General features: G+C 31.5%; 1 protein-coding gene across 1 annotated transcript; it reads left to right on the plus strand.

Annotated features, from left to right (window-relative positions):
- The first annotated feature begins 6500 nt into the window (after positions 1 to 6500).
- On the plus strand, positions 6501 to 10117 carry LOC107927700 (receptor-like protein 7). Its single transcript, XM_041089408.1, has 2 exons — positions 6501 to 9972; positions 10105 to 10117. The coding sequence occupies exon 1, from the start codon at positions 6501 to 6503 to the stop codon at positions 9936 to 9938; it is 3438 nt and encodes a 1145-aa protein (XP_040945342.1). The 3' UTR covers positions 9939 to 9972; positions 10105 to 10117.
- Positions 10118 to 13517: the final 3400 nt, after the last annotated feature.

A 13517-nucleotide genomic window follows, 5' to 3' on the forward strand; every position in this document is an offset into this window, starting at 1 on the left:
CTCCATCAGAATTCTTGCTTCAAAATTAGCTGGTAAGCATTTGTCTTTCTAATTTGAACAGATAGTTGTTGATATATATATAGGTTTTCATAACCTCATTTTTTGCTGTCTTTACCAAGTTCACTATCATATCGTACTCGTAATTTTATGTTACCATTGAGCAATGCAGGAGGTATACTTGAAGCAGGACATGGAATGCACAGTTGTGAGGTACATGAAGAATGTAGGCAATTAATGAACCTAACAAGATCAATCCACAGGTTTGTAATTTTGCTTTATATGCACTTTTTTCCTGTTGTAGTTTTCCATGAGTATAAATAAGTGTTTATTCATTTTGCATCCAGGTCCCTGTGGATTTGGGGGATGCAATGTTTCACTGCTACTGAATTTCCATGCTAATAATGATATTATAAACATGGCTGCCCAAGCTTTCTTTTATATGCAATTTACTTTTACTTCAATTTTTTTTATCTTCAAAATATTTGTACAACTGAGGAGATTTGAGATGAAAGCCATATCTGATGGACATTGGACTGATTGTGTAAAGAGACGCAGATGCTGCTACTCTAATCCTTTGCTCTTCCAAATAGACATTAAAACGCGTTAGGCTTTAGGACCGGGTGTAAAGGGTGGACCTGTTGGTTCGGGTTTTAGTTCAACCCGACACTTATTTTTATACTAGTTTATTTATCCTTTCAATGATAGTTTTATTAATTTCAAAAATATGGTTGAATTAAGTAATAATATTATTAAAATAATTAAAATATATGAAAGAAATGATGCCTTACAATGTGGTGTGGTTTTTAGTATTGGCAAACAATCTAAAACATTAGAAATAAAAAAAAATCAATTCTCTTATTGTAAAACAATTATAAGAATTCATTTAAGGGAAAGGATGGTATCAAATTGTGATTTCACGTTATCTCTATCCCTTCCTAATAGGATGAGCTTTGTCTCTAAATACATTGTGTTGTTATACACTCAATGTTGAGCTTTGCGGAAATTTGGAGGGATTTAAATTTATTTAGATATTAGGTTTTCAATAGATTGTGCTTAAAATGAATAATATGATTATAATCTAATTGATTCAAGATGATCAATTGAGTTTCATCATTCAGTTATGTTACGAACCATTAAAGAAATTATTTAATGTGTTTAGATGATTAGGGTGACACATGTACATGTATTCAAATAGGATAGCTGAGTAGTCGATGGATTGGAAGCAATGATATTTTCAAGGCGTCTAGGTATGTATATATGCAACCCTTGAATAAAATTTTTCAAAAATTATATGATTATTGCTCTGAAATGACCTGACCCGACTTAATCTAATTATGAATTTATTTTTGTTCATGTAAAAATAAAAAAGAAAGATAATAAATTTAAATAATTGAGGATAAAATAAAAAATAATTATATAAATCACCAATAAAAAGACTTTAATTTTGGACTTAAAAAACTATATGGTGGTTGCATTTCAATTGGTTGGACAAACTTTGAAAGTGTAAAGGATTGAAAAGTAGCTAATATTATAAGACATTTTAACTTATCTGTGATCATCATTTTCAATCAACCCAAAGTCAATATCAGAAGAACCCTACACTTTTTATCATCAAAATTTCCACCTCATAAGTGGTGCCCATCAATCCATCTCATGCAGTATTGATCGGGCAAACAGACTTAACTATTTTTTTAAACTGTTAAAATTAGTATTGTTAAATTTCTTTTTCCAAAGGTGCCTACAGCCTCCATTGTTAAATTTCTTTAACAATAGTAATTTACTCTACAGTATTGACACAACTTTCAAAATACCAACGCCATGGATTCCAAGGTGCCTACTGCCTACATTGTTTTCTCCTCCTTATTTCTATATCATTTCGTTGATACTGGCTTTTTTTGCTCTTTCTCACATGCTTAAGATATACTCGGTTGGGGGTCTTCTAGTTGGGGTTTGAAATTTACATCTACCTAATGCTTTGATTCTAAGGGAACGGCTGCTTTTCATTACGTCTTTCCTGCTATTCATTCCTCTCTACGTGTCCAGTGGGAAGCAAAGTTGGACTAATTCTATATCCATCTTTTTTCTAACGATACAATACTTGACCTTCAAATATTTTACTCTATACTTGTGACTTCCACTTTATCTTTGTTAATTTCCTACTTATTTTCACAATTTTTGCGTTTGATTTTGATTTTGCGGTTTTAAATAAAATATAAGCGGTAAGATAGAGAGATCCATGAGGGCGAAGCTCAAAGTATGGTACAGAGTGTATAAGAAAAGGACAAAGCAAGAAAGGAATAAATAGAATGAACTAAAATATTTGCTGGTACTCCATTTTCTTTTTCGAGTTTAAAATTATGGTGTTGGATAATATTTAAATGAATATATTTTGACTATAATTGGTAGCAGATATGAAAGAAAAAATTAAGACTAGGGCTAATAAAATCTCATATTATCATTTTCTTTGTTAGTCCAAAATTTAAAAAAAAAATTAAAAAATTGCAAGTTAAACTAATTTAAGGATTTAATTAAAATATTTTAAAAAATTTCTACACTTTTTTCCTGTTGTAGTTTTCCATGAGTACAAATAAGTGTTTATTCATTTTGGATCCAGGTCCCTATTGGAAAATTAAAATGCTCCACCACTATTGGAACATTATTTATTTATTTGTCCAAAATATTTATAATTTCTAATTAGAAATTCTTGGAAAATTAAAATGCTCCACCACTATTGGAATATTATTCATATAGAATAAAGATGAAGAAAAAAAAGACTGAAACATTGAAATTAATATGACTAATAAAACCAATAAAATCTCATAATCCCAAATTAAAATTAACAAAATGACAAAAGAAAGATTACTTAGAGGTTTAATATATATAATTCTATTATATCATAAGGGCAAAGTTGACCATCCAATCACTCAAATTTGATTTCAATAACAAAAAATTTTATTCAACTTTCAACTCAATCATTCAATTTTCAAAAAAATACCAAATCAGTCTTAGTAATTATTTTTCGTTATAGATATAACGAAAATGTGACCTGTCATTCAACCGGCCACGTTGGAATCATTATTGTCATTTAATTGACCATGTTGGAGGGTTTATTGTCATTTAAACAACCCCAATTAAAAACCCTAGCTAGGAAGAAGAAGAAGAAGAAGTCAATTTCCTTGTATGAGCCCAATTTTCCCCGAGCCTAATAATAAAACAATAGCAAAAAAATAACAGTCCATTTATAAGGCTTGAGAGCCCAAAAAATTATTACAAGCCCAAATACAAAGAGAGGCCCAATGGCCTAAAATCCTAATCTATTAGTAGAAACCCTAGTTGTCCTAACCCCATGTCGTGTCGCTCCCCGGCATGTCAGCAAAAGCAGTGCCCAAAACCTTCCCCTTGCACCAAAACGACAGCAGCAACCTCATTGACTTCCACCGCCTCTGCAAGAAACACAGAAAAGGAAAAGAAGCAGAAACAAGCAATCGGAAAAAAACATATACTATAATATTATTTCAGTTATAAAACCGATCTTTGTAACAAGAAAAGGGGGACCGAATACATCGAAATAAAAAAAGAAATCGAAATACAAAAAAATATATTAGAAGAATCGAAATAAAAATACCACAAAGTTCAAAAAGGTAACATTTTATTTTGATTTTTCTCTTTTTGAAACAAAAAAAAGGAGAGAAACTTTACCTGTTTTGCACTGTCACCGGAGGTCCCCTTCGACTCGTATTTGGATTTCGTATTTGGATTCTAATCCTGAACCAAATACAGTTGCCGAATCTAGATAGTTAGCCTTACAGGTTTGGAATTCGTATTTGGATTTTAATCCTTAGCTTTCTTGCATTTAGTTTCGTACAAGAAAGATAAAAAAAGTAGAATTAGCAAAAAAAAAAAAAGAGAGAAACTTTACCTGTTTTGCAGTGTCACCGGAGGTCCCCTCCGAGTCGAGAAGACTCGGACCCCTTAAGGTCCATGGAAGGCATCGTAGGAGAGAGTAGAAATCGAAAGGTTTCTCCCATTTTTTAGGATTTTGGCTAAGTTTTCGGCGATTCTGACTCCAAATTATCGATCTACGCGGAAAAGGATTCAGGGTAAATTTTGATCTCCAGCCATCAGAGGTGACAGTCTCCGTCACCTGTGACCAACAGCCACGGCAAGGACTTACTGGCCTCGTGGCCAGACTTGAACCCACTTCAGAAACCCCAAAACGACGTTGTTGACTAATTTTCTTATGGATATGTTTGACTATTTTCATGAACATCGCAGACACATTTATTTAGTTTATATGAATAAATGTGAACACAAATAGACAAAAAACAAAAAAACTAACGGATCAAACTTGATTCATATACAATCCTACTCACAAGGCGGGACAAAGATTACAATAGAATTATGTGGATTTGTTACAATTTTATCAGGCACATTCCTCCTTCACAAAACCAAAGATATGGGAAAAAATTCTAGTGGCAGACTCCCTGTTTATACATCTCCTAAACCAAATACAGTTAGCGCTACAGGTTTGGAATTCGTATTTGGATTCTAACCCTTAGCTTTCTTGCATTTAGTTTCGTACAAGAAAGATAAAAAAAGAAGAAGAAGAAGAAGAAACAAAAGTAGAATTAGGAGGGTTTTTATTTTTTAATTGGAGGTTTATGGACATTTTCTACGTGAAAAGTTGCTACTAAAATGTTTAAGAAATAGTTTTTTTTAGTTTCCTTCTGTTTTTTTATTTGTTATTTTTTTTAATAATATGTTTGAGTTTGATACTTAATCATTAGAATTAAAAATCCAATTCTCTACTAATAAATCCAACAATTGTTTGTTTTAGTGTTATTTTTGAGCTTTTATGTATTTGTATTTTACCTGTGTTTATACTCAAAATTATAGACTATATAAAAAAAATATTATCGTGTGAAATTGTTTGATTTAAATTAAAAAATTAAACATGTTAAATTAAAATATTATTAAAATATAATTAATATTTAAAATCATAAATATTTGAAAACTGTTTCAAAGCAAAATAATAATAATAATTATTATAATTTTTACCTAATATAAATTTTAGTATTTTTATGAATATTTTGATTTTAAAAATTATTTTAATTTTTTTATAATTTTTGTTGAGAGAGATTAATTTGATAATTTTTAAAGTTGACAGGAATCAAAGGAGTATATCAATCTGTTGTTTGAACTATTCGACTTATTTAAATTATAAAACTTAGCTCGAATCTCGAATTATAAATATTTTTAATAATATAAAACATAAAAAGTATTAAAATTAAATAATAATATAGAAATGAAAATATTTCTTACGCTCTAATAAAGTTTGAAAGCTAAAATTTAAAGATGTTTCTCTCAAAAGTGAAAAATTCTATATATTCTATCATCAAAATTTCCACTCATTGTGTCCATCAATCTATAAGGTGACTTGACTTGTACATATTGGTTGAACGTTGTTTTTGTGCAATAAAAAATTGGTTTGCATGCAATGCCAAAGACTTAAGACTTAAAAGGTCTATAATATTTTATACTATCATTTTTTCTGGTCCTAAATTAGAGATTTTAAAATTTTCAAATTAAAATGTTACTCATAATTTGAGAACTTAATTAAAACATTTTAAAGTTTAGAGTTCAATTTAAAATTCGATGTATAATTTTGAGATGTAAGGTGAATTAATCATTTGATAAATCATTACATATTTACAAGTTGGATACTCATTAACAAATTGATTTTATATTATAAGTTAAATTTTATATTTTTGGTGCTATAACAAATTTTACTTAAAAATTTAAGTTGTATTTTTATTTAAAAAAATTAAATGATGTGGAAATAATTATATATAACATAAAAATGATAAATTTTAAATGAGTTTAAAATAATTTAAAGTTAAAATATTTGCAACATGGATTTTTTTCTAAAAAGTCGATACCTAAAATATATAATTTAAACTCAAAATATCAGCTGGATTATCATCTTTGCTCATTCTATGCATAGTAATGGTTCCAATAGGGTTTAAAGTGCTATAATTTAGTCTCTTTTAATGACTTTGATTTAGACGATTATTTATATAGAGTAAGGAGTGGGTAAGAAAATTACAACCTTGGCATTAATAAGTTAATGAGATCGATAAAATATTAAAATCTCATTTCTTCAAAATTAAAATTAACAAAAACGAAAGACGTAAGGCAAATTAAGTGTGAATTTAACAACTTATTTCTAATACTAGCAATAAATAATTTATGCATCATCACTAACAGCTTTAAATAATAAATTATTATCCCTTGCTTTTGCATGTTGGAAAAATTTACCAAAAAGACTTAACTAAAGTGGTGGAACAGTATTTTGATGGAGTCTTGATTTGGCAAAATGACTTAGAAATTGCATGCATTGCCAATCTCTCATAAACATTGTTCCATGGAAACTACACACTTGTGTATAAAAAAGTTGTATGCCAAACACAATCCTCAATCCTCCTTCACGCCCACCCAACATGAACACTCTTCATTCCCTTATTTCACTCTGTGTCTTCTCATGCTTCCTTCCTCTTCTCTTGTCTTTTTCATCTCCTCAAACTCATCTCCCAATGCAATGCCTTGATGACCACAGAGCTCCTCTGCTGCAATTGCAGCATCATCTTTACTATGCCCCTAATTTTACTTTCTCTTCCAAATTTGACCTCTGGGATGTCAACACTGATTGCTGTTCTTGGGAAGGAGTCACTTGTGATGCTTATGGTCATGTCGTTGGCATTGATCTTAGTTACAGAAACCTTTCAGGCAGCTTCCACTCCATATTCAATCTCCATCGTCTTCAACGCCTTAATCTTGCTGGAAACAACTTTAATACCACTCTGTTTTCCTATGGGTTTCACAAACTGCAAAATCTAACCCATCTCAATCTTTCAAGCTCATGTTTCCATGGCCAAATTCCAGTGGAGATCTCATACTTAACGAGGTTAGTCTCTCTTGATCTATCTAATCAAGGTTCTTGTTATTTGCGATACTACACCATTCTTGACCCATATAGAGGCGTCTACACCTACAATGATCCATTGCCTTACGAACTTCAACAGCCTCTTAAATTAGAGAATCCAAACTTCAAGACATTAATCAAGAATTTGAGGTTTCTCACAGAGCTTTATTTGGATGGGGTAAACATTTCAACTCAAAGTGCTAAATGGTGTGAAACCACATCTCTTGTACTTTCCAACCTGCGTGTGTTGAGTCTGTCAAACTGTGGTTTGAAAGGTCCATTATGTTCTTCACTCTCAAGACTCTCTTTTCTTTCCAAACTTATCCTTGATGGGAACCCAATCTCTCATTTACCTCCCAATTTCTTGGAAATTTCCTCTCGTTTGGTTTCTCTCAGTTTGAGGTACTGTAATTTGCGTGGGCATTTTCCAACCGGAATTCTCTTATCGCCAAAAATTCAAAGCATTGACATTTCATTAAACTTCCAACTTATGGGTCAGTTGCCAGAATTTCCAGCAAACAATGCTTTACAGAGTTTGTCGCTTTTTTATACAAATTTCAGTGGAAAACTACCCCTATCAATTGGTAATCTCGAGTTCTTGACTAATTTAGAGCTGTTTGGTTGCAAGTTTTTTGGACCCATTCCCTCGTCAATTGCAAATCTTAGTCACTTGGTGAACTTGGATCTAAGTTCAAACAAGCTTTCTGGATCAATACATTCTTCTTTATTTACTCTTCCATCGTTGAAGATCTTGTATCTTCTAGACAATCACTTGGTTGGGAAAACTGATATGTTCCCCAATACATCTTCTTCTTTGATTGAAGTACTACATATAGGCAAAAATTATTTAACAGGACCAATCCCGAAGTCAATCCTCCAACTTCCAAGGCTTGAAGAGCTTTATATCGGAGACAATAGCTTCAGTTCCATGAAGCTTGACATGTTTGTCCAACTCAACAACTTAAGGACTCTCTGGCTAAACAATATAAGCTTGTTAATTGAAAGCGAGAACAGAAGTCTTACTTTTCCCCAATTAGAGAGCCTAAGCCTAAGGTCATGCAACCTTACTGAATTTCCAGAATTCATTAAAAGGCAAGACAAGTTGGTTCACTTAGATCTTTCTAACAATCATATCCATGGTGTTGTGCCTAATTGGTTGTGGAAGAGCAGCCTTTCATGGGTAGACCTTTCTTTCAATGTGATTGATTTTCCAAAACAACTTCCTTCAAGTGATTCAAACTTCTCTTTCCCAATGTTGAGGCGATTGCTTCTGGGATCTTGTAACATAAGTGCATTTCCGGAGTTCTTAAAGAGTCAAGAAAATTTAGAAGCATTCGACGCATCTTCTAACAACTTGAGTGGCCCAATTCCAAATTGGTTATGCAATATGAGTCAACTTCACACTTTCGATGTATCTTATAACAATTTGAGTGGCTCAATTCCAAATTGGTTATGCAATATGAGTCATCTTCACACTTTCGAAGTATCTCATAACAATTTGAGTGGCTCAATTCCAAATTGCTTGGACAATATGAGCCAACTTTACATTTTCTATGTATCTTATAACAATTTGAGTGGCCCAATTCCAAATTGCTTTGGCAATATGAGTGCTCTGAGTTGGTTGGGTTTGCAAGGAAATAACTTCGGTGGAATGATACCAAAATTTTCAAAGGCAACCCAACTGCTATTTCTGAAAGTTAGTGAGAATAGATTGGAAGGGAAGTTGCCCAGATCATTAGCTGAATGCACTCAGCTTAAAGTTTTGGACGTGGGAAACAACAAGATGAATGATACATTCCCTTTTTGGTTGGAGAAATTGCCTTACTTGCAGGTTCTAATATTGCGGGAAAACAGATTTTATGGTCAAATTAAACATTTCAAACATAAATCTGTTTTCCCAACTTTGGATGTATTGGACATTGCTTCAAACCAGTTTTCTGGTGAACTATCCATTGATTTCCTTCAACCCACTCGACTCAGGTCACTCAAAATAGGTGGGAATAAATTGGAAGGGAAGCTGTCGAGATCATTAGCCAATTGCACAGCACTTGAGGTTCTGGACCTTGGGAATAATATGGTTCATGATACATTCCCATTTTGGTTAGAGAAGCTACCTTCCTTGAAGGTTCTCGTTTTGCGAGCAAACAGATTCTACGGTACAATTTCAGAATTCAACACAGAACGTGGGTTTCCAAAGCTACGCATATTGGACATTGGTTCCAACAATTTTTCAGGCGAATTGTACATTGAATTTTTGCAAAGCTTGAAGGCAATGATGCAGTTAACAAATGACGACAAAGCTAAGCTGGATTACATGGGAGAGTATTATTATCAAGATTCAGTGACAATTTTCAACAAAGGGATTGAAATGTTCTACCAAAAAGTCTTGACAATTCTTACTTGTCTCGACCTTTCCAACAATAGTTTCCGTGGGAGAATACCAGAAGAAATACAAATGCTGAGGTCACTCAAAGTGCTAAACTTGTCCTATAATAGCTTCTCCGGTGAAATCCCAGTAGCACTTGAAAACCTAAAAGATCTCGAGTCTTTGGATCTCTCACAGAATGAGCTGTCAGGGAAGATTCCTGCACAACTTACAAGTTTAACTTTCTTAGCAGCATTGAACTTGTCTTACAACCAACTTGAAGGGAGCATACCACAAAGCAACCAATTTATTACATTTTCAAATGATTCCTACCGTGGGAACCCAAAATTGTGTGGACTGCCACTATCAAGGAAATGCAATGAAGTTGGTCTTCCAATGCCACCACCTCCACGGGGAGATGAAGAATCATGGTTATATGCTATGTCTACTTGGAAAATTGCGTTGATAGGTTATGCTAGTGGATTGGTCGTTGGGCTATGCATCGGATATACAGGGCTGAATGAGTTGGGAAACAAATGGGTTGACAGGCTCAAAAAACATGGGAAAAGAAACAAAAGAAGATGTAGGTGACTCCATCAGAATTCATATTTTTCAAAATCAGCGGGTATGCACCACCTTATTTCTTTTTTATCTGTGGACAAAGTTAACTATCATATGGTATTTGTACTTGTAGCTTGTAACATTGACATTCGCTTTTCAGTCTCTTCTAATTTAATGTTACCATTTCGCAATGCAGAAGGTACTTAAAATCTTTGATGAAAATGGTAAAAGTGTCTAACAAATATGAGCATATTTTTCCTTACAATTGTCTTTTCCTTGACATTGGCTTTATATTTTATCAAACACGTGTTGGGCTTTAGGTCCGGGTGTAAAGGGTGGAGCTATTGGTTCGGGTTTTAGTGCAGTCCAACACTTGTTTTCATACTAGTCAATTTGTTCTTTTAATGATAGTTTTATTTCTTTAAAAAATACCATTCAATTAGACCTTGAATGTAATAATATGATAAAATAATAATTAAAACATAATGAAAGAAATAAGTCTTAGAATCTGGTATGCTTTCCTATGTTAGCCAAAGGCCAACATATCTCATACCATTTTTTTTTGTTAGTCCAAAATTAAAATTTTATTTACAGTTCAAGGATTTAATTAAAATTTTTTAAAGTTTAGACCCATAGTTTAGGGACATCAAATGAATTAACCCTTTGGTAAATCTTAACATATTTATGGACTAAAAATTACGCATAGTTAATTTATTCTTTTGGGGTGCTATACCAAAGTTTAATTAAAATATTTTAATGGTACATTTTTATATTTAAAAATAATAAATTATATAGAAACAATTATGATATAAAATGGATCATAATTTTCGATAGATTAGTCCGAATCTAAAATATTTTTCAGCATCAAATAAAAGGAAAAAAATTCCAAACCCAAATATTGCTATAATTTTATTCCTACTTCATTTGCTAATTTGAGCAATTTGGTCCTCAGGGACAACAGGCATTCCTGAAGAATTAAGAAGCTTGAAATTATTGATTTTTCTAGAGTTGACTCAATGGTTGTATTCCTACTTCATTTGCTAATTTGAGTGTCCCATACCTCAAGAAATAGCTAACTTCGTGAAAATACGGATGCTGAATCTACTTGGAAATAGCTTCAGTGGAACCTTACCAAAATTTTCAAGAGCAACCCAACTACGGTTTGTCAAAGTTAGAAGGGAAATTACCAAGATCATGGGTGAAATGCATTCATCTTAGAACTTATACGTGTTGGTTCTTAAACCTCAACAAACCAGCAAATACCATAATTTTTGTTCTTATCGTCCATTGCAGCACCTAAACAGCTTCAATTGTTTTATCAAACCCATAGTCCTCATCTTTTACAATCTTCTTCACCACTCTCCCTAGTTCCTTCTTTAACTTTGTTTCTACTGACTCCTTTTTTTCAGCCGTTGAAACAAAATGGTAGCTTCTTTAGGAACAGAAAGGAACAAGATTTTGATACCCAATGAAGAGAAACAAAGAGGAAATCTTTCTAAGAAGACTACGAAAAAGAAAAAAGGTTGAAAAAGGAGTCTTGAAATTTTTAAGTAGTTTTTTTTGAAAGAAATGAAAAGCGTCCAACACATCCCCACTAATTCATTTTTCGTTTAGTTTAGTGATTTCAATTAAACCAAGAAAGTTTAAAAAGTTCAATCTTTTTCAAATTGTGTTGAAATTGCACTGCTTCTCTAATACTTGATTTATATATTTCTGTGGTTTTTAATGAAACTAGCAACCCTGGCAATCGGGTTATTTAAGAACCGGCCTGAAAATTAGTAGAACATAATTAAGTAGTGACTGGACAATAGGAGTCATTTGCAAGTATGCATGCCAAGACTAAGTCAAAGACTCCATTTGATAAAAACCCATGCATACTATCGTTTCTCTGTTAGTTCTACACTAAAAACATATAATTTCCAAAATAAATCTATGAGCTTTGTCTCTAAATACATTGTGTTGTTATATAGTGAATGTCGAGCTTTGTGGAGTTTAGGAGGGATTTTAAATTACTTAGAGATAAGTTTTCAATGGATTGTGCTTGAGATGAATAATATGATTACAATCTAATTGATTCAAGATGATCAGTTGAGTTCCACCATTCATCTGTGTTGCGAACTATTAAAGAAATTATTCAACGTCTTTGGATGATTAAGGTGACACATGTATTCAAATAAGGTAATTGAGTAGTCGATGGACTGAAAGCAATGATATTTTCAAGGCGTCTAGGCATGTATAGTTATATGCAACCCTTGGCTAAATTTCTTTAAAAGTTATATGATTATTGCTCTGGAATGACCTGACCCGACTTAATCCAATTATGATTTTATCTTTGTTCATGTAAAAAGAAAGAAAGAAAGAAAATAATTGAAGAGAATACAAATTAATTATGTAAATCACCGATAAAAAGAATCTACTTTTGGACTGAAGAAACTATATGGTGGTTGCATTTCAATTGGTTGGACAAACTTTGAAAGTGTAAAGGATTGAAAAGTAGCTAATATTATAAGACATTTCAACTAATCTGTGATCATCATTTTCAATCAACCCAAAATATAAATTTTGGAATTTTTATGAATATTTTAAAGTTTTGTTGAGAGATAAAATTTTTAAGTTTCAAAATTAATAGGGATCAAATGAGTCTGTTGTATGAATTAATCAAATTATTCGAGTTATTCAAATTTTAAAATTTAACTCGAAACTTGACTTATAAATATTTTTATGTTTTATATTTAATAATATAAAACATAAAAATTAAATATAAAACATAAAAAATATTTAAATTAAATAAAAATTAAAAAATAATGTAAAAATGAAAGTCTTTCTCCAAACTTCACCCAAAAACACTTTAAGAAAATTCCCACTCCTTGTGTCCATCAATCCATCTCAACCAGCTAACAAATTTACTATAATTTTGTCTTTATAATGTGACTTCACTTGTACACAATGGTTGAACGTTGTTTTTGTGCAATCAAAATTTGGACATTTGCATGCAACGCCAAAGACTTAAGATATTTCATACTATCATTTTTCCTGATCCAAAGTTAAAGATATTCAAATTTTCAAATTAGAACGTTATTTATAATTTGAGCACTTAATTAGAATATTATGAAATCTAGAAACTTTTAAAAAAATTTATACTATTTTTTATAATTTTTAAAAATTTAAAAAATAATTAAATGATGAGGTGTCATTCATGTGATAATCCATGTATATGCCACATTAGCAAAGTTAAAAAATAGTTAACATTTCTATCAATTTTGGGGAATTTGATAAAAACACAAGTTTAAAAATTAAAAAACATGAAAAAAATAAATGAATGACTAAAATAACTTCTTTTTTTTTTGTAAAACTGGAGGCCAAATAAGTCATTATGGCAAAAAAAATTAAAAATTTATTTTCTCCCCCAAAAGTAGAATCTAAAGTTAAGCGAATATTAAATAATAATATTTACGGACTTGAACATCGAAAATGTATGAAATTTATTGTTGTTCAATGAATTTATTGTTTAATAATTACTTTTGTTTTCGCCATTGGGAAAATTTTCTAGCCCTTATAATATATATATCCATATTATTGGATGTGCTTCTTTTATTCAATTACATTGCC

Source organism: Gossypium hirsutum, chromosome D02, assembly GCF_007990345.1.
Source record: "Gossypium hirsutum isolate 1008001.06 chromosome D02, Gossypium_hirsutum_v2.1, whole genome shotgun sequence".
Taxonomy (NCBI): domain Eukaryota; kingdom Viridiplantae; phylum Streptophyta; class Magnoliopsida; order Malvales; family Malvaceae; genus Gossypium; species Gossypium hirsutum.